General features: G+C 39.3%; 2 protein-coding genes and 1 long non-coding RNA gene across 9 annotated transcripts in view; 2 read left to right on the top strand and 1 right to left on the bottom strand.

Moving 5' to 3' along the window:
* The first annotated feature begins 25 nt into the window (after positions 1-25).
* Positions 26-12766, top strand: nln (neurolysin (metallopeptidase M3 family)). 3 transcript variants are annotated; one of them, XM_008423489.2, is made up of 13 exons: positions 26-98; positions 3183-3433; positions 5688-5836; positions 6041-6145; positions 6609-6711; positions 6792-6952; positions 7139-7274; positions 10702-11068; positions 11201-11402; positions 11505-11691; positions 11779-11907; positions 12350-12486; positions 12569-12766. In XM_008423489.2, exons 2-13 carry the CDS (start codon positions 3205-3207, stop codon positions 12710-12712), a joined length of 2049 nt encoding a protein of 682 aa, XP_008421711.1. In that variant the 5' UTR covers positions 26-98; positions 3183-3204; the 3' UTR covers positions 12713-12766. The 3 variants fall into 3 exon arrangements, with proteins under 3 accessions (XP_008421711.1, XP_008421710.1, XP_008421709.1); XM_008423488.2 differs by having other exon boundaries at positions 38-130; XM_008423487.2 differs by having other exon boundaries at positions 54-203.
* A 118-nt stretch (positions 12767-12884) lies between these two features.
* On the bottom strand, positions 12885-13761 carry LOC103473330 (uncharacterized). Its single transcript, XR_535003.1, has 2 exons — positions 13676-13761; positions 12885-13566 (listed from the first exon to the last, which is right to left on the bottom strand). It is a non-coding gene; the product is annotated as an uncharacterized LOC103473330 (long non-coding RNA).
* The window catches only part of erbin (erbb2 interacting protein), a 60087-nt gene continuing 45947 nt past the window's right edge, over positions 13560-27699 (top strand). For 4 of the 5 annotated variants that reach the window (XM_017307932.1, XM_017307933.1, XM_017307931.1 and 1 more), the window contains exons 1-2: positions 13560-14068; positions 22052-22120. The gene's annotated coding sequence lies outside the window, so the exon portion shown is untranslated. The remainder of the gene's footprint in view (positions 14069-22051; positions 22121-27699) is intronic. The other variant, XM_008423481.1, reaches the window with a different exon arrangement.

The following is a 27699-nucleotide window of genomic DNA, read 5'->3' as shown; positions in this document are numbered from 1 at the left end:
GGAAGCGAGAGTTGTTTTTTTGCGGGGGGGGGGGGTTCTGTCACACACGAAGAGAAAACATCGACAAGAGCGCAGCTTCTGGGATTGTAGTGGCGACAGTAAGCCTGGAAGAGTTTTGTTTTCTGCCCTGGTAAAGCTATAAACGCATGACAATCCGGCGGCATGTGTGCGTTAATGGTTGCAGTGTGCAGAACACTTCGCAGGTATGCCGAGCATCTGCTTCCGGCTGTTCAACATGTGTACGATTACAGGATTATCGCTTTGTACGGTCGCACGTGCATGGCAAAAAAAAAAATGTGGGGGACAAAAAGAAACAAACAAACAAAAAAGCATTCGTAGGTTTTACTCTTGGTCGTTAAGATTTCTTGTGAACTTTCAGCTGTTGCGTGAAGGTTGTCCGACAGTTATTCCAGCCTGGAAATAACTTGGGGTGAAGGGATTCCGCTGCTGTGCCGTGAAACTTTACACCGACGGCTGGACATGGGAAAAGTTTCTAACTAGCAGGAAAAGAATTCCGGTGGGGTCATTAGGACCATAAGAACGCAAACGCTTCAGTGACACCTCATGCTCCGTGTCGTATAAAAAGAAGCTTTAAAATTGAAAGGAAAATATTTACACCCCTTAGTTTTTTTCATACATTGCCACATTTCAACTAGGGATGCACGATACATATATCTGCACTAACATTTATATCGGCCGATGTTATTTTTGAAATGATTAGTCGGTTAACTGGAGTATATGGGCTCAAAAAAGCCGATTGCTTGAATAACAGCAGTCTCAGACCAGTAATTAAGTCAAAGTTGAATACATTTTGGATTTGAGATTATTTTTGTTAAATTCTCTGTAAATATGTTCTACCCAAAACCTCTCAAGTGGCATAGGTTTAGCTACATCTGGTTCAAATTCTGCTAAAATAATCATAATAATCTCATATTAAGCACTTTTTGCTATCCAATTATTAATTTGTAGTGCATAAAATAATCAACATATCATCCCAAGACTATCGCCAAGTCAAGGCAGAAGTTGTTTATTGTTTATTTAGCCACTTTGCTACAAATGGTCAAGCGTTCACTAAAGGAATGCTGTTCTTGAATTTTAGGCATTAAAATGTTTATTTTCTTATTTAAAAGAGGAGCTGAAATATTGTTTGTATTCTTAAGATTTTCTAAAAGACTTAAGTGGAAAATATGCAGATTGTTACGAGTTTTTTTTTTTTTCAATTAATCATCAAATTAATCGAAATTAATCTAACTAAAATAATCACTATCTGTAGCCCTAATCTTTTAACATATGTAAATAAAACTTGACCGATGTTGACAACCACTATTTATTTCAGTTAAAAAGTTACACTTTGGTCTAATCTTACCAGATCACTGTCTTCCACATGTAGACTGAAATGAGACTTTACTTCTGCCACCAGATGTGTAACTTGCATAACTAACAATTCCCCCAAGACCTAATGCTTTGACCAAAAAATAAATAATGTTCTATATGTTTGCAGTGGTGACAATATTTTTCTTATACTTTTCCTATAAACTAAACCTGCCTTAAACATTCTCCTTGACTTGTTTGTTGTGTTCTTGGGTCTTCACTGTTGCTTGATCACATGTATTAAAAAAAGTGTAGAAGAGGAATGAAAATCATTTTTGGGTTTGCTGATTTGGAGCTCATTTAGCCTTAATTAGTCATACCTAATGACTAATTTTAGCAAACTACAACAAACGCATCATGCAAGGTTTTGAGCTTAAAAGTGGAAAAGGAGGATGGTTAGAGCTTCTTATGCATCTACAGGGCTATTGACTGTGAAAGTCCGGAGTCAATTGTGTATCCAGTCAATTGACCGAGCTTTAATTTCACATTGTCTGCAGACTACAGTGGGTAGTCTGGAGTAAAACCAGATCAAGACATTCTGACAAAACCACACTTGAGCCACTAGATCCTCTAAAAATGTGGGTCAAGCATTCAGCCTTGGAGCGTACTCCTAGTTTAACTCGTATCACTTGGGACACCATATCATGTTCTTTCCACTTGTGTGTCAACTACTGCTAGACCCTCAAGACACACTTATCTTTGCCTTCAGGTGTTTAATGACTGCAACCTGCTGCTATATCCCAGTCTTTTTTAAGGAACTGACTTCTGCTAAGCTTGTCACATTAACACATGATTACCATTATTATAGTCAATCCCTCGATATTACGCAATTTGATCATTTTCCGGGGTTATGAACATTCTTGTGCAACAAGATTTCACTGTCAGCAATGGAAATATCGTATTTTTTTCTGAGATGGTCGGACGCAGCCGTGCTCTGATCGCTGTTTTAATAAAAATCTATTTATATTGCCCTTTATATCTCAAATTGGAATATCAAAGGGCAAATTCACACGCTGTGAATCAAGCTACTGGATTGTAGCTACAGAAACTATTGAGTTTCAAACCAGTCTTTCCCCAATTTGTTGAACAAACCAAGACCTAACAGTCGGAGACAGAGGCCAAGACTGTGAAAAAAAAATGAATAGGAATTGAGTCCTCCTTCACTTGTGAACCTTCACTGGGAATATTTGGTAAGACTTAAAAATTCATGTTAACGAAAAAAATGTCGAAAACCACAATTTCATGCTACTTCTATCCCATCAACTTCTGATGACATAGTTCTTGAAGGTTGTGGCTGTAAGAGGAAAAATTGGGGAAAAGTTCAAGGGATACCAATTCTTTTGCAATGTACTGTGCATTTTCTTAAAGGTTTTATTGGCTCTTATGACCTTTATTTGAAAGTAAATTGGGTAATTAGAGAAGGGGGAAGACATGCAGCAAAGGTCACCATGGAAGGAATCAAACCTGCAACAGCCACATCGAGGACTAAGGCCTCCATATATGGGTTGTGCTTAACCCCTGCGCTATCTTAGCACCCCAAGCATTTATTTTATTTAGGTTTTTTTTTGGCTCTAGTGACCTGTATTTGAAAGTGCTAGGACAGAAAAGTGGGTAATGAGAAAGAGGAAGGACATGTGACAAAAGACATCATGCCAGGATTCAAACCTGGCCACGTCGAGGACTAAGGCCTCCTTACGTGGGTTGTGATTAACCCCTGCACCACCACAGCACCTCAATGTGGATTTATTTGAACAGGAAACCCTGTTCTACTACATAGAAACTAAGATGGACTGTTCACTGTCTTTCTCCAGATCCTCTAAACATCACCTGAGAATGAAGATTCCACAGGGATCGGTGATGTCCACCAGAGACTGCTCTCAGGCTGAAAACAGCAGGAACCCTCTGAGATGGGATCTTTCCCCGGACGAGATCAGATCAGTCACAGACACCTTGATAGCCAGAGTGAAGAAGGTCTACGACGATGTCGGATCTCTGCACTTAGAAAGCGTCTCTGCTGAAAACACGCTGGAAGCCCTGGCTAACGCTAAGCTGGACTACGCATGTGAGTAAAGTGAATTGCTTTCGCTCAGGAAGTCTTTTAGAGAACCAGTTTTTGCATTCACCCTGCCAGAAAGTTCTCTGTAATCAACTGGTAGGTGAAGGTAAAATGAGCTTTATCTTGTTGTCAATACAGTTAAATGAGAAACTAAGCCTAGTCCCTGCTGTGTCAATTTGTTTTAAGAGTCAAATCAAATACCAATCAAATGCACATTTGAGTCATTGTAAAGACAGTGTGGTTGTTCAGCCGTGGCACCAAACCGGTTAGGACCGCCTCTGAGTCTTGTCTCTGTCGTTTAGTTCTTTTAGACAAATTGTGTTAACGCCAATAAAATGCGTGTAGTTGTATTCCCAAGGTTATAGCAAAGGTTAGTGCTGTTTACTGTTTTCTCTTCATAAAATTTAGGATGCTCTCTCCAGGAGTGCCATTTGTGTTTTTGTTTTAAAATTCCTAATGTGCATTAGGAGCAGTAAGTTTTCTTTTCATGTGTTAAGTTCGCTTAGATTTTGCAACACTATGTGATCACTGCCATGTGATGTAACTCAGAAGATTTGACTTTTTTTTTTTTACTGTGAAGTTAATACATAAATGTATTTAATTTCTCTTTTATGTTTTCATTTAAGATATATTACATTTCATTGTCAACAAAGGTAGGCCTATCAGATTTGAAGCGCCTAAATGTAGTAAATGATTGACAGGTGATTATTTTATGTTTTACCTAAACCTGTCTTAAAATTGGGAGATTAGAAATTGACCTCAGTGTTGGGCAGGCTAACAGCAAAAAAGTTGCTGTTGTTGCACCCAAAACTTGATGGGACTCAATTAGCTCTGAATATTCCTTGAGTGCATCATTTTCATTTCACACATAAGGGGGTGCACCGTTCCTGGAGGTACTGCAATACCAGGTCGATGCGTGGAGTGGACGGAGCAAGCCCCTATTCCATCTCCCTGTTCCAAAAATCAATTTAATATATGGTCCCCGGGTAGGGGACGTATCAGATATTAAACTGATAAGAACAGATACTACACTTGATCTTAGCCAAAAGGCCGAGAAGCGATACCACATAACTGGTGAGGAAACCATATAAATCTGGTCCACCCCATTCTGACTCACGGTTCAGAAACTTTAACATTTTATCACTCACACAAAACAAATAGTGTAAATAGAAATTGTTGTTTGTAAATCACTGATGTTGTTTTACAGTGGAAAATAAATATGAATGAGCCAAATCAAACTAAAAGCTTGCGTGAAAAAGAAACCGATTTGCTTTGTTTCTGGTCACATGATATGCTTATAGCCAATAGAAAGCCTGAAGGTTGAAAGACGTTTAAAGAAAAGCAATCTCCTTACACAGATGTTTAAACATTAGCATATCTGTTATACACAATGGCTGCTATTCAAGCCATTGGATTTACTTTTGAATACATTGAATACATCTGTATGATTGAAATTAATGAAGCCTTTCACGGTTTTTGGCTCTACATAATGTGCTTACAGCGGTCTCTAGTGGAGAGTTAGAGCCTGGTCAGCACAAACTAAACATTGAGTTTTCTTGAATTAGTTTACACATAAAATGATACAAGAGAATATTCTTGCCATTTTTTTTTATTTATTGTTTAGGGGCACAGTCAGGCCTTCAGATGCACACATACAAATAAAATGTTTTTAAAAACTTAGACATTTATGAAAAGAAGTGGAATTTTGGGCATCACGGTTGATGCAGATGCTCCTGCGCCATCTTTTAGCGACAATTTCAAAGGCAGTTAAAATTAAAAGAATAAAAAAGTTAACAGAACCACAAACATCCAGTAACTCTTACTGAAAAGTACATTTGCAAGCGCTTTAGAAGAAAGAGTGATCCACCTCCCATTCTTATGGACTAAAAGAAAGTCCACACAAATGGACAATGAACCCAAAACATAAGGAAACAGTTTGCCTGTCTTTTAATGACACAAATGTTAAAAACCTTTTCTATGCTTTGGATCTACAATGTTTTACACATCCCTCTTCAACAAAATTCTGTTTTGTTTGTTTCAATAAGGTCTTTCACATTGAAAGACCTTATTGGCTCTACATAATAAAACATAAAAAGGCACAAGAAATGTATTTGCGTTCATCTCGACAATTTTGGCCCTGATTGCAAAATGTTTGGATACCACTGGACTGATCTGTCGTGTGTAGTGGATTTTCCCTTGCTTATATTTCATATTGTATGCAAATGCTTGAAGTTCTCAGTGGTTTCTTTGTGTTTCCTAGCATCCCGCCACGTTCTTGACTTCCCCCAGTATGTCTGTCCCAACAAGGAGGTTCGGTCGGCGAGCACAGAGGCAGACAAGAAACTATCTGAATTTGACGTGGAGATTAGCATGAGGGAAGACATGTTCAAGCGTTTGAAGGCATTGCAGGTACACCTTGTTACTGGAAAATACAACAAAACAGATGGATCATCAACTGGGATACTGCCCCGCCTTTTTTTTAAGTTCTGATTAATCTTTGGATGGAAAATAGTTGTTTCATATAAACAGTAATGTCTAGTACTACTGAACTTTTTTCTTAAAATGGTCTCAAATCCACCAGTAAGATGTTTTGTGTGGTGTGTGTTTTGGCAGAAAAAGTTTCAAGACAATCCTTCAACTGAAGAAAAGAGATTCTTAGACAGACTGGTTACACTGGGCCAGAGGAAAGGACTGCATCTGTCTAAAGAGATACAGCAGGTAATCTCACAGATATTAACGATTAGCATTTATTCTAAGATTTATTGTAGCACAGCAGTAATTGTAGGACAAGTTCAAGGTATGATTGATGAAACTCTGTACATACCATTATCCTGGACAAGCTATTGGTTATTTTTATGGATGTGCAGTCAGTGGGAAGTTGGTGCTTCCTGCTGGATACTGAGAATAAGGATATTAGGTTATGAGCTTTGCGCAGAACTGCATTGCCTTCATAAATGGGGTTCCTTAACGTTCAGTTTGAGATCTAAATATACTACAAAAGGTTTTCCTATATTTTATGTTATGCTATCTCCTTTGGTTTTATTTTACATAAAATTATACATAAATGTTCTTTTTCTGTGAGAGATTGCCTTTAAATAGTCTGTAGTTATGGTTACATTGATTGTATATCCAAAGTCTCAAATTCTGGTATAAAAGAATGTCTTTCTTTATTTTTCTGTAGGAAGTAAAAAGAACCTCCAAGCTTATCAGTGACCTCTCCATAGAATTTAACAGGAATCTGAATGAGGACAATACATTTCTTGTTTTTTCCGAGCAGGAACTAGGTAAAAGCCTGTTAGCATTAATCTGTGGCTCATGCGAAGAAGCGCAAGACATTCATTCTCACTTTGTTCACCTGACGAAGGAGGCCTCGCTGAAAGCTATCTCAATGGTCTGGAGAGGACAGCAGAGGGGAAGTATAAGGTGACGCTGGAATACCCCCACTACCACCCCCTGATGAAGAGGTGCCACAATCCTGAGACCCGGAGGAAGATGGAAACAGCTTTCCACAGCAGGTGTAAACAGGTGAGTCCAGAATTCCACTTACCAACAGTCCCTTAAAAAGATAATTCAGGGGTTCTGCTCAAAGACTATGAATAGCTTTAAATTTTATAATCTTAATTTTTTTTTGTGAGATTAGTCGTTTCTGACAACATGATTCAGGTGTTTCTTTTTTTTTCTTTTTTTTTTTTGCTTTCTACTTTTCCCCAGGTGAACACGGTGATTCTTGAACAGCTAATCCAACTAAGGGCAAAGGTGGCAGACTTACTCGGTTACAGCAGCCATGCAAACTATGTGCTGGAGATTAACATGGCTAAACACACAGGCAATGTGTCTGACTTTATAGGTATGAGCTTTCTGACCTCACACAAGTAGTACACATGGCGTAATTTATGTGGCATGTAGGATGCCAAGAGCGTGCCATAATGTATGCCTTACAGCTGTGTTACTTGTGTTAGAAAATGAAATGAGTGTGTGTGCATGTAACATGTATTTAAAACTCTGTGGGGACCATTTTCTGAACATATTGAGAAGTTGTGGGGACCCACATCTGCTTGTGGTCCCCACAAGGGGAATTGCTGTTTTTGGGCTAGCGGTTAGGTTTAGGACTAAGGTGTGAATTGAATTTTGGTTAAGATTAGGGTTGGATATGTAATGGTTAGGTTTAGGGATGAGGGGTGGTTTAGTGTCACAATCACATCCCCCTGAATTGGTGCATTGACCAAAACAGTTTGGTGTAGAGAGTCAAAGGCAAGGCACTGGTCAACACATGTCACTCTAGATCTCCCCTCCTTTTGTTTGACCCCAGTATGAGAGTACAGAAATAAATATAATTACTGTAACAATCTTCTAGGATAGTATGGTCTAAAATTTTGACCACATCGTCAGTAGTGCACCTCGGGATTTTTAGGGTTGTTACTTTCACGGTTGTTTCAGCCATTTCTACTATACACCCTCACTCAAGGACGGCTCAGACAAGGTTGATCAAGCCTCACTAAAACCGTCGCCCCATTTGTAGATGGAGGAAGGCTACCCTCTCATTCAGCGGGGTAAACCCCAATGTACAAGCACCAAGATGGGGGCAACAAGTATGCCCACTCCTGCCTGCGCCTCTCACCATGGGCAACTCCAGAGTGAAATATCTCCACCACCTCTCAGGAAGACTGGTTCCAGAACCAGAGCCACAAACTAACTCAGGCTCCTTCCTCACCAGAGAGATGACATCCCACGTCTCAAGAGCCAGCTTCTGCAACCAGGGATCAGATTGCCAGGGTCCCTGCCCTCATCCACCACCCATCCAACACTGCACCCTACCCCTTTGGCCCCTCCCGCAGGTGTTGAGCCCATGGGAATGGGGGCACACATCTCCTATTCAGGCTGAGCCCTGCCAGGCTCCATGGATAAAAGCCACTAGGCGCTCACCAACGTGCCCCACCTCCAGGCCTCCCAGGTGGGGCCCCGGTGACCTGCGTCGAGGTGAGGGAATACTGAATCCAACAGTCTCACTTATCAGAAGGGATCTTCGGGCTACACTTTGTCTGGTTCCTCATCTAGGACCTGTCTGCCTTGGGTGACCCTATCAGGTGCATGAAGTCCCAGACAGAAGAACTCCTAGGATCACTGGGACACTCAAACCCCTCCACCACATTAAGGAAAGGTTATAATGTAGTTTACATTTTACAAACAAGGTAAAATGGTAACTGCGACAGACTGGCGACCTGTCCAGGGTGTATCCCGCCTCTCGACCAAAACCTTCGCTGGAGATAGGCACCAGCAACCCTCCTGACCCCAATAGGGACAAGGGTGTACAGAAAATGGATGGATGGATGATAGGTAAAATGGTAAATCTAAGTAGAGCTATACATCAAGCCCTGAGGTTGAGGGTAGGGTAAGGGCAGAGGAAGGGTTTGGGTTAGGGAAAGGGTAGGGGGAAAGTTTAAAGTTAAGATAAGGATAGGGAGAGGGGGAGGGGTTGGGGTTGGGGGCAGGACGAAGGTGTGAATTGATTTTTAGGGTTGTTACTTTCACGGTTGCTGCTACCTCCTCTATGCTGAGTAGTAACAACCTCCTCAGCATGTCAATGGTCTTCTTACACAAACAGCAACAACATGGACAGAAACAGAGGTCAATAATATTGGCTCAGTTTTATTTATTGGTCCAATACTGATATGTTAAAGAAATTACAAAAATCTACTGGCCCATATTTTGTACACCAGACAGTGCATGTACAGAATTGTGCCCGATATGTATATCTTATATAGAGATGAGGTCAGGCTGAAATGTTTTTAAGTAATGAATATGAGTTGACAAGATGAGGTTAATGTTTAAAATGCAACCACACTATTGTTATAGGGGCCTCTGGGAGATTAAAAGCATAGGAACCAATTATATTTGTTGGCCTGAATGAGTACAGTTGCTACACAGTCGACCTTTAGAGCTCTGGCATCTGTGAAATGAGACTCCATCAAATTGCATCTCCAGAGAGGAGGACTTTCTGGGTGCACCAGTGATGATTAACTGGTTTCCACATCACTGTTACAAATTGGTCTAGTGAAATTAATACAAATGCAAACATGTGTATTACACCTTAGATATTCAAAAATCTCTCACAAAAAAATATTGTAATAAAACTCTAAAAGCGTAATTCTGCTGATTTTTTTATTTGTAAGGAAAAAAGAAAAGAACAGTGAAAATAAGGGGCAGATGGATATCTGGTTCTCAGGAAACATCAGTGCCTTGCATTTGATAGATAATTCATGTAGAAGTTTGTTAACTTTACATACATTTTAGTTAGTCTTTTTTTACCCGAATAGCATAATTTGCAACTTATCAGTGGATGTGGTGAAAAAAATTGCTCCCCATTATTTTTTGAAGTTACAGTGTAGACGATGAGATGGTTGAATATTTAAGCTAGTCAGTATAAGCACAATAACTCCTTCGCTTCATTACAAATATGTCCCCTAATTCCACAGTGAATCTGTGATCTCTAACAATTGTTCTCTGCATTTAACTGTAGGGGGCGCCATATATGTTTTTTTTGTTTAAAGGTTTTGTTGGCTGGGCTGCACAGTGGCGCAGTTGATAGAGCTGTTGCCTTGCAGCAAGAAGGTTCTGGGTTCGATTCCCGGCCTGGGGTCTTTCTGCATGGAGTTTGCATGTTCTCCCTGTGCATGCGTGGGTTTTCTCCGGGTACTCCGGTTTCCTCCCACAGTCCAAAAACATGACTGTCAGGTTAATTGGTCTGTCTAAATTGCCCCTAGGTGAGTGTGTGTGTGTTCTGTGTGTCTCTGTGTTGCCCTGTGACAGACTGGCGACCTGTCCAGGGTGTACCCTGCCCCTCGCCCGGCACGCTAGCTGGAGATAGGCACCAGCAACCCTCCCGACCCCACTGAGGGACAAGGGTGCAAGAAAATGGATGGATGGTTTTGTTGGCTCTAGTGGCCTTTATTTGAAAGTAGTTTGACAGGAAAGAGGGTTATGAGACAAGGGGAAGACATGCGGCAAATGTCACCAGGCTGGGAATCGAACCTGCGACCACTGGCATGAGGACTAAGGCCTTAATACATGGGTTGTGCTTTGCCCCTATGCCACCACGACACTTTTTTGTTTATTTTGGGGTTTTTTTGCTACACAAGAAACTTGTATGGTACAAAAAAAAAAGATCACAAAACACCATGGGGAGACTGTCAAATTGACTGCTTGGAGTCCTGAAAATGATCATGCACACATTGATGTTAGTCTGCTAAACCTTTTCACCTTTCCATCTTTTGCAGATGCATTCTACGACAGACTAAAACCCATTGGAATCAAGGAAAGAAAGTACATCCTTGCACTGAAGAAGAGGGAGTGCTTGATGAAGGGCTTCCTGTTCGATGGGCAGATCAATGCCTGGGACTTGCCCTACTACATGAACCAAGTGGAGCAGTGCAAGTTTGCTGTAAACAAAGACAAACTGATTGAGTATTTCCCCCTGGAGGTGGTGACAGGAGGGCTGTTTGGTATCTACCAGGAGCTGCTGGGCCTCACCTTTGAAGAGGTCAAGGGGGCTCATATTTGGCACGAAGATGTCAAGCTTTATTCAGCCCACGACTCTGAGACGGGGGAGGAGATTGGACAGTTCTACCTGGACTTGCACCCAAGGTAAAGATGGTGTCAACTTCAACCTCTAAAAATGCTGAATTATCCTTATGCTTGTAAGTTCTGTCATAGCATACTGCAACTTTTTGAGCTTCTGATTCTAGTCTTGTAAAAGCTGACTTGCGTGTTCTTTAGGGAAGGGAAGTATGGCCACGCTGCTTGCTTTGGCCTCCTGCCAGGATGCAGAGGACCTGATGGAAAACGCAGGCTTCCGGTGGCTGCTATGGTGGCTAACTTTACAAAGCCGAGAAAAGGCTGGCCCTCCCTCCTCCAACATCATGAAGTGGAGACATATTTTCATGAGTTTGGCCACGTGATGCATGAGCTCTGCTCCAAGGTGTAAATTCCACAATTCGCAGTTCCAGCATTGTTGCATTCTGTGTATGGTTTAGTTTTATTCCAGCAATAGAGGATGAACCTTTGCGCTTGTTTGACACAGACCACGTTTTCAGAATTCAGCGGTTCTCAGGTGGAAACAGACTTTGTGGAAGTGCCGTCCCAGATGCTGGAGAACTGGGTTTGGGAGAAGGAGTCACTAAGAAGGATGTCAAGCCACTACAAGGATGGGACGCCGGTCCCGGATGATTTGCTTGACAAACTGATTGCGTCCAGAGTAGCAAACACGGGTCAGACACTCTGGATTCTCTGAAACCTACAACTCTCTGTAAGGCGTATTCATAGAACCTCTCTCAATTTGATGTCATTGTTTTTAGGTCTGATGAACCTGCGGCAGGTTGTCCTCAGTAAGGTGGACCAGTTCATTCACTCCTGTCCAAGTGCAGATACAGCTGAGGTGTTTGCACAGCACTGCCAAGACATCCTCGGTGTTCCTGCTACACCTGGTCAGTTCTACTAACAACAGCTAGATTGTTAAAGTTGTATAGGACTAGAAAGAACACTGATTACTGTAAACTTTTCTTATTCAGCCATGCCTAACTTGACTCTGAGAAGTAAAAATGATCAAAAGTCTCTCATGGGTATGCAGCACTCTTAAAATTGCTAAGATATTTGGAAGAGATCAGAGATCCATCAAGCTTTTTTAGGAAATAGTCAACAGGGTTGCAAGAAACTTCATCAGATGGAATATAGACTCAAAATCAACTCTCATACCTAGAAGACAATAAGAAGTCTGGATCTTTGAAAGAAGACCATGATGTTTGGGCAGGACAATGCTCCATCACTTTCATCCCAGTACTCCTCTGCATGACTAGCCAGCTCGTGAAACTATTTTGGGTCGTTCTTTTTGTCAAATACGTCAATAAATGTGACGTGTGATTTCTTCAGGAACCAATATGACAGCCAGTTTCAGCCACTTGGCCGGAGGATACGATGGTCAATACTACAGCTATCTGTGGAGCGAAGTTTACTCAATGGACATTTTTTTCAGTCGTTTTAAAAAGGAAGGCATTATGAACCCTAAGGTTGGTTGGTTAGCTTTCTTCTTAAATCTGAATTGCACTTGATCTGGTATTGTGTAAAAAGTTTTCACGCGTGTCTTGTCAGGTCGGGAAAGAGTACAGGAGGGTGATACTAGAAGCTGGAGGCACGGTGGATGGGATGGACATGCTGAAAAGCTTCCTTGGACGTGAGCCATGCCAGGATGCTTTCTTTCAGTGCAAAGGACTGACTGATACAAAAACATCATAAGTAGAAATATTTTTAAAATGTAAAATGAACATAAAATACATTTGAAACCATTTCAATATGAAAATATGTTCTTTGATATAAAAAAAATTAAAATGTGCTTCAGTGTAAGAAATATGACTGAAAGACAAACTTTATTAGATGTTAAAGATCAAGACTGATGAGGCAGTTTAGTGTGTTTCAGAGGTTCAAATTTATTTTATGTTTTCAAAATGGGGCAGTACATTTTAATGATCATTTACATGTAAATACATGACATTATAGCCCAGAGGCTAATTTAAGTATCTCGTCCCATTGGCAGGTTGACACTAAGTCACATATAAATACAAGAATAAGAACCACAAAATAACTCTATGGAACAAGAAATGCATTAAACATCCTTAAACTCTACATTTTGACATATAACCAATGTCGACAGCATTAGGAAGAGACCAAAATCTGTTTAGAGTTCATGTTTATTAAAGACGATATGTGGGATTTCCAGCAGGGGGACCCAAAACACTACCGGTGTTCGAAGTCTCGTCACGTAATGGTGCAAACACCTTTTGTATATTTGGGAAACGGGATTTAAAACATCATTTACAGCGGGATGCACACACACTTGCTGTATTTAGTCAAGGTGGATCCGTATTGAGCAAGGAAGGATACATTAGGGCGGAACATGGGGATCATCACAAACACACACTCTGGGTGAGACAGTGAAAGCATCATCGAAGCGGCTTTGGGTGAAGCTGGAAAAGCGACTTCTGGCGGACAGCCGTCTCCTACACGTAAAGGTCGCGGAGACGAAACTCACCTCATCATCTGGATTCCTGTCAGCCTCCATGTAGCTCCGAGCGACTGCCTTACAGCCGCGACTATGGCCAATGATTAAACACAAGGAAATTATGAGCAAAAACATCTGGGTGCGGCACGCTTTAGAGGAAAACGTTTCGCTCAGCCCGGAGGTCGTACGCATTTTTTTACCTTTTGTATTTCCTTACTGATTGTCGTGGACATCTTGGATTTTTTTTTTTTTTGATGTTCCGCGTCTTTAATTCGCTCCAGTCGCGGGTGGTTTCGCCGTGGTCTTCGTCTTTAACCCGTCTGAGAGCCATTGGGGGAGGGAGACACTTAAAAGTGCGAAAACAGCTGAAGAACTCGAGGACGGCTGATTAAGAAGAAATGTGCGCAGTGGGCCAGCTTCAAGTTGCTCTTTAAGTGGGCACCACTAGCTAGCTGCTAACCCGAGGCAAACTCGTAACTGAAAACTGTCCAGCTTGCCGCTACTTAATTCTCGAAAACATTTTTTCGGATACTGGCACCTTTTCCCACAACACGGACACAAATTAATGACGGGAAGGCTCGACGTGAATTGAGGTAAGTCTTTGTTTGCGCAAGTTATGGGGCCCCATGCTAACATTATCGCTAGCTTCACTATAGCTTTCTGGAGTGCCATTCTGATACTGTCCGACCTCAGTCTTCTGTATTAATTCAACCTAATTTTTCCCTAATCTGTTTTAAAATATATTGATATTGTTGGTATGCATTTTTTTTTAAATGAACGTGAGCATATTTCTGATGGAAAAAGAACCGTAGGCTTAGGACTGTATTATTAATTCTCGCTACAATTTAATATCAACATCAGCATGACTGCTCCCCTAGAGATCCTAAAGTTTCACTGCCTAGAAAAGACAATAGTCTTTAAATATTAATTTAGCTATTGCTCAATAAACTAGAAAAACTGTGCAATTTATTAAACTGTGGTGCTTGTGTCTGTATTTAAATCAGGCAAGAAAACGTGAACTAAAACTCATAATGTGATGGCTGTGCTATTTTATTACTATTGTTATTAACAGTTATATCTGTTGAAGGGCCTTTCTAGCTCTGATGTAATCAGCTGCCCTCTTGCCATGGTTTCTACCAATAATCTGAACTGATGGCCATCTTCACAGCCGACCACATTTATTTGCTCTCAGAAAAGGATCTGTAAAAGACCTTAGAAAGCATTTGTTTATTGTAGTAGCAAAATATCAGTGATTTATAACATTTTTTGTACATACGTTTTATCTTGTATCATACAGTGATGATTCGTTTTCAGTTTTCTTATTTAAAATTGGTTGATATCCCACAGGCTAGCAGTGGTTTAGAGAGAGAAGCAGACCCACAGCATAACAGATCCACCACCAGCCTGAACAAGTGGACATAGTGTAGTGTGTAGAAGTATTATGATAATTTGTTGCTTCTATGTGTGGGGCCCCACGCTAACATCTTTTGCACACTTGGGTCAGTGATTACTCCATTTTGATCTGTTGAGAACCAAAAATGAAAGTGGATGCAGCGTTGCACGTCAGAACAAAGTATTTCCCCTCCAATGGCACTAAATTTGCTGCTCATGTCAAACGAGGGTCTAAACTGGTGTAGATGTAAAATAAAAAATGGTGAAACTGGGGAATCAAGATTCCAAAAATTCCCAATTTAAAAAAACAAGTATTTGGGTTTTTCCATGAAAATGGAATGGATCCAGTGGCGTAATCGACCATTTGGGAGCACATGTATATTTACAACGTAGCCTGTTTCCATAGCTCCTCTGCCATACCTTTTTAAATATATGAAGCTATCATCCCCTCTAACAAGCATTAAACTAATAGCTGTAGCAGCAGCTTTGTCATTTGTTTACACAGATTGGGATTAGCGCAGCTATACTGCCTGTCTATAGGCGTTTTCATTCTCACGCCGAGGTTCTGAGCTGAACCGTTTGGTCCGGTTTAATTAGTCTGTATTTTCCCCCCCTGTCAAGTGAGAGCAACTAACCTCTAGATCGGAGCTCGACCGGCTGTGTTGTGAATCACCCACGTTTCTGTTCTGTCTTCTGGGATTATTTCATTTACCAAAACGCACGAGAGCTGACTGTGCTGACAGACAAAAGTGGTGGTTGTCAAAGGGGAGAGTGTTGTTGTGTGACAAGATAGCAACGCTGTCTGCATTCAAATCAGGGGATTGTCTCAAGGAAAAGAAAAAAAAAAAGGATTTGGCTGCCTTCAGACCCGCGCTCCTAATTTGACGGCTGTGTTGTCATGTTGTAAACAGATGCTGTATCTGATGAGGCTTCAGAGGCCTTCCCAGCTCGAATGTAAACAGAGCTATCAGCTTCTCCTTGTCGTTGTTTCTGCCTGTAATCTAACAACGGGTAGAAATCGACCTCTTGTACAAATGGGTTGTGCCAAAGAAAGAGTACAAGATTCGTCCAGCAAAGTTTATCGTAACGGGCCTAACAAGTTCTGTGGAAGTTTTTATTTTTATTTATCTATTTATTTGTTTTTGTCCTTCCAGTCAAAGGAATCATGAACTCTTTGAGGAGAAACAGATTTGATTTGAAATAAAAAACCCAGTGAACTCTGAAAGTGGACTGAAAATGGGTCATTATTGGCTCCTTCAGAAATGTAATTATTCAACACAAACAGCTGAATCGGGGAGAGAGTTAGTCCAAAGATCCATCTCTGTAAGCTTCCTTCGAAAGAAATGTTAGACTAAGTGTTGTCCAATTGCCAACATGAGGTTGTGCAAAGTATTAGCAGTATTAGTTCATCTAACATTGTCATTTCCTAACATGCAGCGTTACGTTCGCATTTTTTCAGTGCGAGATAATGGTGCTGCTCTAAAAGATACTTTGTTTTTATTTATTTTTACCAGCACTGTTGGCAAATATGCCTTCCACTTATCTCATGCAGATCATACAGCAGATATTCATAGTGGATGATAATCTACCGCTTTCACCATATTCAACTTTACACTCTCTCTTCTCACTTTTCAACCCATCAGATGATTTATAGTATAAAAAATAATGTTCATACCGTGTAACAAGCGTTCACTTGGACTTGTATTAAGCTCCTCTGATGGTTTAAGAAGGCAAACATCTGCCCAGACTACATTTGATCTCATTTTCATGTCTTGCCTTGTTATTTCTCCAAAGATGGCTTTCCCATTCTTCAAAGATGGAGATTTAAAAGCCTGGACTAAAAATGTCAGCTATGTTTCAGCGCTTTTAGTTTTAAAGGCTCTTCGTAACTCTTCCCTGATTCTACTTGGCGGTTCTATTGTTTTAAAAGCCTGCTGAATGGCAACTTTATCGCCTTTATCACTGCAGTTCTTGCTGATCCCGAAACCGTAAAGCAGTGGGAAATCGGAGCCCGGTTCGGATTTCTGGACTTTGTGTTGTTGTTCGGTGTTGCTTTTGAGCCGGTAACATTGTGTTTTGTGCTTTTTCTTTGCCGTCGCCGCGGCTCCGGATGTTTGTCCAGGGACATTTTATCCCGAAGAGGGAAGCTGTTTTACTTCTTCTTAAAGATGCCCACCTGCGGGTGACTGGTTGAGTTCTCATTTCCTCTCCAGCAAGTCAATTTCACATGTAAGCGAAATGAGAAATGAGCTTTTCCAAGAAAAAAGTGACTAAATTCATACTTGACTTTGTTGATTTTTGGCTGGTGATAGAATGTTGTGGCAGGCTGACACAAAAAAAATAAAGTTATACCTGAGGTTAGAAAAACCTTCATGCTTTGTTCCTGTTTTGGTAAAAATTCACATGAGATTTGCTTTCACTCTTGATCTAATGCTATAAAGAAACATACATTTATTTGACACATGCAGTGATTTGCACTAGTATTTTTAACTCTTCAAAATGTTCACGATTGGTCACCTTACAACCACAAACTTTAATGTATGAAGTTTTAGGTTATGGACCAACATATAATACATGTCAGGTACATTTAAAAAATTTTATGAATTCAATTAAAAAATACTTTATTTATCCCAGAGGGGAAATTATTATGTTGCCCAAACTCGTATCATCCAAAGCATCCTTAAAGATGCTGGAACAATCTCCAGTAGCAGTCAGTCTCACAACATACGTGAAGAGGATTCTTACTGAAGACTGTTGCTATACGTCTCATGATTGTCATGACTTGCTAACAAATTGACATTGGGGCGGCAGAGAGGATATTCCACTCCAAAATATCCTGGATGACACCATCAGTTCTTGCTGCTAATCCACCTTCTTTGCTTTTGCCGCGCCTCTTTAATTGTCTGTTCAGCTGTTTGGTCAGAAATCCAGGCAAAATTGGGGATAAGCGTCTTTTTCAACTCACTTTGGAGGTCATAGTTCAGCTATCATCTAAGCAATACCTTGAAGATGTAAACTGAAACCCTTTTTCACAAGCGCTCTATATCAAAGTTGTCTTCACAGTGCTTAAATGAAGAAAAACTTTTTTTTACCCCAACCATGTAGTTATGTTTTCACAGCAGATGTAGACTAGTTCCTTCCAGTCTCTCACATTTGTTCTCATTTAACTACAGCAGGGATAAAAAAAAAAAAAAAAGTTGCTTCTGTCACTTCCTGTTTTTAATTCACTGACTTTTGTATGGATTATTTTCTGTATTTAACTTCATACATATCCTGGTTGTATTTTTTTTTTTCTCAACTTATCTTGATCTTGGCCATGACTCAAATCTCTGTAACCCGGTGACGACCATTTCCGATCTTTCATTCAGACCGGCGTGACCGGTTTGGCCAAGAGAAAAACCAGAATGGCGAATGACTGTCATCCGCATATTTTGTATCTTCCTGTGAAGCTAATTGTTCCCAAGGATTTGTCACCGATTACTTCGGATTAAGCGCCAAATGTTGGTGCGGCGGTTGCATACCAAGGATTAAGACGAATCGGTACAGTAACTGAAGCCTGTTGGAGCCACTGCTTTCAGAGCAGTTTTCCAATTGCAACTAATTTTCAGCCGGACTGACCTAAATTATGATACACGGCGTTTTCTTGTCCTGTTTTGCTCTCGTTGTAAATAAATCCCATCAAGAAATATTTATAATCCTCTTTAATTATGCCACATAAACATCAGAGAGCCTCGGCTGATGTGACGCCTGAAGGATTTGTGATTTATGTTATGAAAAAAAGTTACAATTACAACACGCATTGATGCTTGTATGTAAATGCTGTTAAATATGATGGATATTTGGTCCATGACATTCTCAGTGAGAATGCGGCTTGACTCTTAATCAGTGTAAATATGTAGATTTACGTACATCTGACATATTGGGTTGAAACATCTGTGCATTCAGTCTCCATCCTCCCCCCAATGATTACTCTGTGCATGTGACCCACTTAGCAGAGCATCTGTCTGCACCTCGTCGAGTCTCATCAGCAGCCCTGTTGATATAAAAAAAAAAAACAAGCCATGCTTCTGTCATGCTAGGTGTTTAATGGTTAAAACAACCTGCAAAAAGAAATATTTCCAACTGACCACACACTAAACATACGGGTGGAAATATGGTCTCGATCCGCCTGCGGAATGATATGACATTTTTAGAGGAACTTGCGTTCTCACTTGCGTAATGGAAGGATTTTGAAAGGGTTTTTGTTTACCACATGGGGGGAAGAGAGGTTCCTGGAAGTAAACGCAGCGAGAAGAAATCTGTTGTAACATCCACTGGACATTCCTGTCGGAATATTTTCACACAGTAAATATGCGTGGCGGTGTTTACGGGCTGCTTTCGTACAATTGGTTGTTTTTAGTCAAATATTGCATTTATGTAATGTTGCATTTGCTTGTTTATAGTACAGCAAATCAAATCGATGATGGCAGATGACTTTGTCAGTATGGTCAGATACCTCCTAAAACAAATGCATTTATCACTTTATACAAAAAGCTCTGCAACTAATGATTATTTTATTTTTAAATTAATCCATCAATTATTCTAACAGTCTGATTAAAAAAACCCCACATTCTACAGATTTTTCGCTTAACTGCTTAAGCTTTTTTGTACACTATTATAAATACATTAAAAGATGCACATAAACAAGTAATTCAGTTCCTTTAAAAAAAATTGTTTTGCCTAAAATGCAACCCGTAACATTCTTTATGTAAATCTGAACGGGGTGAAGCTAAAACTATACAACTTGAGGAATTTTGACGAAAACATATTGCAGACAAAGGTGTTTTATCTTAATTGCAGAATGTACAGTTTGTACAGTTTTGGCTTAATTTAAACTCTGAATAAGTTTTTTTTTTTTTTTTTCCTACACATGACCTGATTCTCCAGTTAACAATCGATTACAAAATTAGTTGACGACTATTTCAATCATCGATTAATCCGATTAATCGTTTCATTCCCATAAAAATGCAATTCAAACTGGAGTCGTTGGGTTACCACAGGTTAACTTTTGTACTTTGTCTCATCAAGCACAGACAGTTTTCTCAGAATGACTGCAGGCCCAGGTAAAACATTATTGCTGCTAGTAGTGTAAACATTAGCCACTGTATCTTGTTTGTAATAAAAACTCACTGCTCACTTGTCAATAGCAGATTTTATGGTACTGCAAATTGCAACGTTTTATACGGTATTGCGCGTTTATAACAGACTGTCTGAATTTATGTGCATGTGTTAATTTTGTGACATGGATTTATCAAAAGAAATCAATCTTTTTTTTTAATTTTTTTTTTTAAACAAACTAAATCTAACAAAATCCATCCGCCGATACCTGTGGTTTATATTTTGTGTGATTTTTTTTGCTGGCTGCAACCTCTAGTGGCTTATGCAAGTATTTGGTGACACGTTTTTAAACAATTGCATGCATGACTGCGATTTATAATTTAAAAAAAAAAAGATTATTATTGTCATTTGAATAACATTCTCAGAGTATCGGCTGTTGCAGCTTCTTGCCTTTCATTTGTCGCTCTGATCTCAAAGATCTTCATCTTGAAAGTTGAAAACTCCTACTGATTAAATTTTACAATACTCAAAGTTGGTTGGCAATTCAAATTAATCGTAAGTAAACAATTAACTGGATCCATAGTAAAATATATTAAAAACACAATTGTCAACAGACCACATCATAATAAGAGTAAACATTTAGCTGGTTGCCTAGCAAGAGAAGCTAACGCTGTAGCTTCTGAAAAATCATTACTGATGGAAAAAAAGTGATAATACAAATAGAAAAAAAAAAACGGTACTAAGGTGAATATTTGTGCTTGAAAGTGAAATGGAAATACCTATTGGGCTATTGAAAGCTTATATACATATTAGCATTTCCATACTAAGTAACGCATCTCTACACAAAGTAAATTTCTCCCCCCGTTTGCCGTGCTTCCGCTCCGGTCTTTCAGGTGATTTCCTTCTCCCAGCCACTTTCAGTTTCATGGATTGCAGTGGTGCTGAATCAAAGGGAATAAAAGAGGAGAAAGAAAATCCAGAGCCATTACACCCAACACCCCCACCACCTCTCCTGTCAGCCCCCTTCAACTTGAAATGGGAGCTTCTCTCTCTTTATTCCTCTGTGTGTTATGGATGGAAGTTTTCTTTGTCGAGACTCTATCCCAAATAGATGTGATGAGGATAAAGGCACCCCTGAGGAAGTGGGGCAGAAACTAATGAGTGTCAGTGCAGTCCAATGTGTTTGGAGCCGATCGGGAGCCTCTATGAATAAGTCAGAAATGTTTCCTCCTTCATGCCGTTCTCTCTCTTTCTGCTGCTGCTTCGTCCAATCCCTCCCTCCCTCCTGTTGTGCAGCTCTGTTGTGTTCCTCGAGGACAGAGCTGATCTCGTCTTTTTAGCTAGTTCTGTTTATTTTTAGGGCTGCAACTAATGATTATTTTAGTTATCGATTAACCCCTCTATTGTGACGATTGATTGGATTAAAAAAGGGCATGTTCTACTGATTTTTCATTTAACTGCTAAAATCCTTTTTTTAATACAATATTAGAAATGAATTAGAAGATGCTAATAAAAAAATAATCCAATTAACTTTTTCAATAAGGAAATAAACATTTTATGGCCTACAATGAAATGCCACAGCATTCCTTTAGTAAATCTGAACCAGGTGAAGCTAAAACGATACAACTTGAGGAGTTTTGGCTAAAACATATAGACAACGGTGGTTTCATCTTAAATGTAAAATGGATGTATTTACTGCTCTGAATAAGTTTTCTTCACCAAATGGCCTTTTTTTAGTGTGCATACTCCTGTTAATGAATAACAGATTATCTCAATAATTGATTAATTGTTTCAGGTAAACAATTTTGGTAAGATCAGTTTTTTAGATTCATTCTGAAAGTGCACATGTAATGCTGTTGTGAATTTATTATTTTAAGTTATTTTCTAAAGCGTCAATTTTCACACATGTTACAGCAAGTAGATCAAAGTTTGCAGTTTGTGAGTTTCAAAGCAGTTCTTTGATTTCTGTTTTTATGTTAACATTAATGGTGTAAAATGTCAAATAAGTAAAAAAAAAAAGTATTTATAGGAGTTAGCATTTTTAAATGTTACCTTTCTGATGTTGGCCTAATCTTTTTTTTTCTCAGGTAATCAACTTGTTGGATCTGTCAAAGGGCAACCACTGGGATCCAAGTCTTTGAGTCATAAATGACAAGGTATGAAATACATACCAGTCATTTCATTCGTGCTGTTATCACAGCTGAGATTGTACTTGATAGTAGTGTAGCTAATTTATTGTCATTTCTGACCTGGTTTCTGTTTTAGCAATCGCATTGCTCAGTTAAACATTACTTGACAAGAGACAAGAACACTCTATTCAAGAAAACAGACAAGCTACGGTGTCCTCTTGTGAAAATTAGAAAATAATCTTGAGTGCATTATAATTCCCTCAGAAAATATTACAGTGCCTGCAAAACATCTTTGCACAGTATTTAACATTTCATACAGTTGAAGTCAAAGGAGGTTTTTCTGTGGCTTCCTTTCAAAGGCAAGGTGTGAACTTAAGACAGGGTGTCCGTGCGCACACCATTTAAAAGTGTTAAGTTTTTGTGACTAAAATAAATGTCTTAAATTCAGAAAAAAGAAGCAAGTTAGCTTTAAGAAGGTCAATTACAGGTCTTAAATTTTGTCGCGTAATTTGTTGTGGGGAATTTTGTCAGCCAAATTGTTTTTGACTCGCACACAAACATCTTTAATGCGTTCTGCGACTCCGGGCATTTGAGGCTACCGGTAACTAGCTGCAAATATACTCTTGCTAGCTAGCTTTTTTTTTTTTTTTGCTTCTTTCTATCATGGGCACAAATCCGGGTTCACAGATTTTTGCTGCTGTATGGTATTTATTTTATTTATTTTTGTACTTTAGCCACTCTGTGCTTGTAAGTTACTTTAGAAAACAGTGTCCAATAAATCATTGCTAATGTAATAAACACACACAGGGTAGCACGTTCTTTTGGTGTGTCACAACAATCCGTTGTGATAAATCTTTGAACCCACCCCGTGATGACTGTATACACCCTGAAGTGGACACTGAAGAAGGGATGATCTACGTCGAGTCGAATGGTCATAAAATCATGTCACTTTATTATCCTGTTGAAAACACGTCATTATTTTTTGTCGAGCAGGTGTGGTTTGAGATTTTGTGGCTGATTGTCAGTTTTTGTGAAACTTAAACTTGGTGATTTCAACGTGTTTCTAAATAATGAATATTTTCTTCTCTACTGTCAGGATAAAGTTTTAGTGTTACAGACTTCAAAAATGTTTGCTGGTTAAAAAAACACACATTTGGGACCAGCTTTAAGAGCTTTTCTCTTTCTTGTTAATAAAATATACAAATACAGTAAAATTCTCCATATTGTGAGAGAGAAAGGTATTTAATTTGGCAAAACCAAACAAAATCAACTTCTTTCCTTCTTTATAAGACATAGTATGTTTTTCTACTTTTATTTTTTTTGCTCAACCCAAAAATAAGTGTGAAATACCATCTTACTTTTTCCAACAGAAAAAAAGATTAATAACAGCTCATTTTAGGAAAAAACTCAGATTTACTGTTGCAGAATAGATTGTTAAATCAGTTATTTATTTCATTTGTTTTGATCAGAGGTTTTGTCTAGGAGAGTCCAACAATGCGTGCGCTAGAGAGAGAGAGCAGTCTGTGTTACACCGCTCTACAGTTAAATTAGTTTTTTAAAAAAAAAAGCCATGATGATTACAGATCTATGTTGAACTGTGTTTAGCATCTGTTTGGGGCAATTAGAGCATCTATCATAACTGCACTCCTCTGTGTGTACTCCATGATGAGTTGGTCCTAAACGACGTGACACTGCCTTTGCTGTGATACCTTCCTTCTTGTCGCTTGCTGAAGTCTCACTCACTGTTTTAAAAGTATCAGCCTGAAGGAGCAGTTGATATTCTTCCATTAAAAAAAGAGAAACAAATCAGTTATTAAAAATTCAAACAGTTTTGTGTTTCCTCCAATTGACTCTTGAAACATTCAACTTTCCGCAGAGGCTTTTTTCAGCAGCAACCGCTTCTCCACTGAAGAGTGGTGTTTTTGGAGTTCAGTAATATTTTGCTTAGGTATAGGGAGCATAGCCAGATTTTTTTTTTAAATGATTAATGCATTGTATTTCAACTTAGGACCGGTTTCGACCAATCACGGAAGGCCGAAAGTAACAGCAGGAGTCACATGACAACTTTGCATAGCTTTGTTGACAGAGACCGGTTTGTGTATTGAAAGCCGAGGCATTTCCGTTTCTTTAGTGCAGCTTTTACTTGGTTGAAGACTTCTCCTGTAATTCCTTTGCTCTTTGTCCTTCTGCTGCTGCCAAAGGCTTTCTCAGTAAATGAAACCGGCATCCTCATTTCACTAATACAGGTGCCAAATTACATGGGACAGAAAATGAATGATTCATAGCTCTCTTCTGATGACGGAGCTCCCGCTCTGTAAATCCAGGTGGTTGAGCTACTGCTTCAGAAAAGAAATCCCGTCCGTCCTGTGAATTGTCATGACGACAGATTCATGGTAACTTGTTTTTTAATGTTGACTTCAGCTCCAGGGGCAAATTCCCTACACATAAGTAGTTACTGCCTCTGGCATCCTTGCTGAGGATGAATGATTAAGATGAACTTTTCTTAGGAATATGATGGGAAAATTTTCAGTGAATTCAGTTCTGACATCTTGTTTAGCAGCATTTTTGATTAGTCAGAATATTCCTAATCAAATCAAATTTTATTTGTATAGCACATTTCAGCAGCAAGGCATTTCAAATTGCAATGCAATGCATTTCCTAAGGCAGACCTATTTACCTACCGTACATGTGACGCACAACTTGATGAAACTAATGCAATCTAATAGTGCTTTGGTTTATGTTTCTGGCTGAAAAATTATATTTACCATGAATATTTCAGTTAAAATGTACATTTTAATGGACTCTTTTAGTAGTAAAGTATAATTACAACACATTAAAACACAATTATTGAGGCTGCTGTGTTTGCAGGCTGTTTGAAACTGTTTAATGATCAGATCCGAAGAGGAGGCAATTAGGAGAAATCTTCTTTTCAACCTTCCTCAGGATGGAAGCAGGGAAATTGCTGTAATGTCTGCATGGATGCATAGCTCTGACCTGAATATGTCTGACCTGGTTATTGAATCTTGGCAAATCGTATCGCTCTCCCTCGGTTTGCTTCGCCCTCATAGAAGAACAACAAACAAGCAACTGTGGCAGATTGCTGGTGCAGGTCTTCATTTATGGCTGGAGCATCCTCTTTTAAACATGTTCACTGAGGAGAGTTATTTTTAAGGAGTTTTTAAAAAACATATATTTATTCCTATGTTGCTATTGTCTTTATCTAGTGTACCATTGTTTCGCTGCTTCTTTCTTTCTTGGGCAGCTATGGGGCTGACCTAGATCGTTAGATCTACCTTCAGGGCTTTATATTTTTATTGTTTTTGCTTGAATGGGTTCAAAAGAGACAACCTTCACTGTTTGTTAGCACTTGAACTCAACATTATGCATTTCCTCTACTTGCCCCTTACCTCTATGATGTTTTATTAGAACCCCCTGCAAAGGAAATGCTAAATGCATATTATAAATGGCTTTAAAGTCAAGCAGGGTGAACACCGGGGCTTTCTTACTCTGTTGGTAATGGACTGTAAGACATTCTTGTATTTTTAACCTTTTAAACTCTAAAAGAGGTGATGAAGCTGGGTTTTGTTGAGGTAGAAAATATTGTCATTTAAATTAACCTTTCCCCTTTTTGTGGATATGCAATATGCTGATTTACATGCATCATGTGTTTGCAGTGAAAGTATTTGATAAATGACTATCAGGGTTTGTTTTTTTTACCAGTGTGTGGAATATCACATTTATTTTGTATTTTTGTTGTTTCATCCCATTTAAAACTGGCTGTACGCACATCCTTAAGTCTTAAATTTAGTATCTAAAGTTAAGGTCTTAAACGACAAATTCATTTTAAAAAAAGCAAGTTGGCATTAAATACATTAATTACATTCTTAAATTTTGTTGTGGCAGACAATTTAATTTGGTATGTTCTATACAAACTTTTATAGAACTTTTCTATCAGTCAAAAGTTTTTATTAGCTGCTAATATACCTTTGCTAGCTAGCTAGCTTCTTTGCGTATATCTTGGGTAAGTGAAACTTATCGCCAGTTGGCTGGATGAATTTTGTACATTTCATAATTATCTTAAAAAGGTTTTAAAAAGCTGCAGAAATCTTGTATTTTATCTTGCAATGATGTTTACATAGTTACATGGTACTCGTGTGTTCCACATTAAAATAGAAACATGAATTCCACGAAAGCCACTAGCTGCTAAGGCGGTCCTGTCCTTTGAATAAAATATTTTTTGAAAAACATACTGACTTGACCAACAGATTTATTTATTTTTTTGTATGTTCATATCTAATTGTTGCACAGCATCGGAAGTTTAAAGATAAAAATCAGAACAAATGCCAAAAAGTCTTTCTTTGTTGTTGATGTTTTTTTTTATTATCTTTCTGGCCACAAACTTTGAGTCTCTGATGCTGTTGCCTCCCTGAGCAGTCCAAAAAATCTAACCTTTACCACAGAGGTTATGCAACGTCTTGTCGAAGCAACCTGATGTGAAGTGGCTTCTTCTATTTTTTAATGCATATTTTCTTTGTGACGAACTGAGACTGGTTTTAGATTTCTGCATTTTTTGATGGGAAGAGTAGCACGACAAAACATATTGGATGAACTCGCTTTACTATTTCAAAGTCAGCATAGATGGTACCACATTATGCAAATATTTAGGCAAACTCTTGTCAGCAGTCAGTGGACCTGTTCATCCTGTTGCAGCTTTCGCTGTGTCCTCAACTGTTTTTAAACCAAATGACTGAACTCTGGCTGCCGCTCATGGACTCCACTGTGAAAAGGTAAATGTGGTCAGATAGGTGATTGAAAACAATGTTTTACTTATGCTAACTAGTTGTTTTTCCTTCCAGCTCTGCCTACGTCACTGTTCTTTTAAAGCGATTGGTACATTTCGCATTGTAAAATCTCTTGACGTCCTTCGCGTCGATCGAGATTCAGCATTGGCTGACGGCTGCGGTGAGCTCATCTCACAGGATATTGTCTTGTTGCACATTTCAGCAGCTCTGCCGTCTGTCTTTATGTAGCCAGGAAGTGGCTTTCAGAATCTCAAGCAGGTAGTTCATGAGAGTCTGCGGTCTATCAAGAAGCACGCATTATCCACCTGGCAGATACACGTCTTAGGAAGCTGTTTTCATGTGGTTGCTAATGGCAACCAGTTTGTTTTTCTTGTTGTCTAGCTTCACGGTTGAGTAAGCGTTAACTTCTGCGTCTAGGGCCTTTGGCAGTGTACGGGTTCTGGCTGTGACTTTTGTATTAATGGGCTTATGGAAAATTAATAAAATTATGTTTATCATCATTTTATGTCAGCCCTGTGTTTGTTATGCTGTGTTGGTTTAAGCGTCACAGCCGTTTACATATTTCCCCCTGCCCCCCACAGGCCAACATTTCAAGATGGGGTGAAATACAGGAGCAACGATTAGCCGCTCGCGCAAAAGCCCAGAGCATAAACACGCTTATTGATGATCTCGATGTGTGGTAGTGACAACGTAACCTTTGAAGGAGGGACTGCCTTTTGCCAAGCTTCTGTCAGTCTCTGGGGGACCTGAGGCATCTCCGTAACCTTCCTGTTGTGAAGCCCTGAACAGATTGGGTCAAAGTAG

Source organism: Poecilia reticulata, linkage group LG12, assembly GCF_000633615.1.
Source record: "Poecilia reticulata strain Guanapo linkage group LG12, Guppy_female_1.0+MT, whole genome shotgun sequence".
Classification (NCBI taxonomy): Eukaryota; Metazoa; Chordata; class Actinopteri; order Cyprinodontiformes; family Poeciliidae; genus Poecilia; species Poecilia reticulata.
The sequence above is the reverse complement of the archived record's forward strand: the minus strand, read 5'-3'. Positions and strand labels throughout refer to the sequence as shown.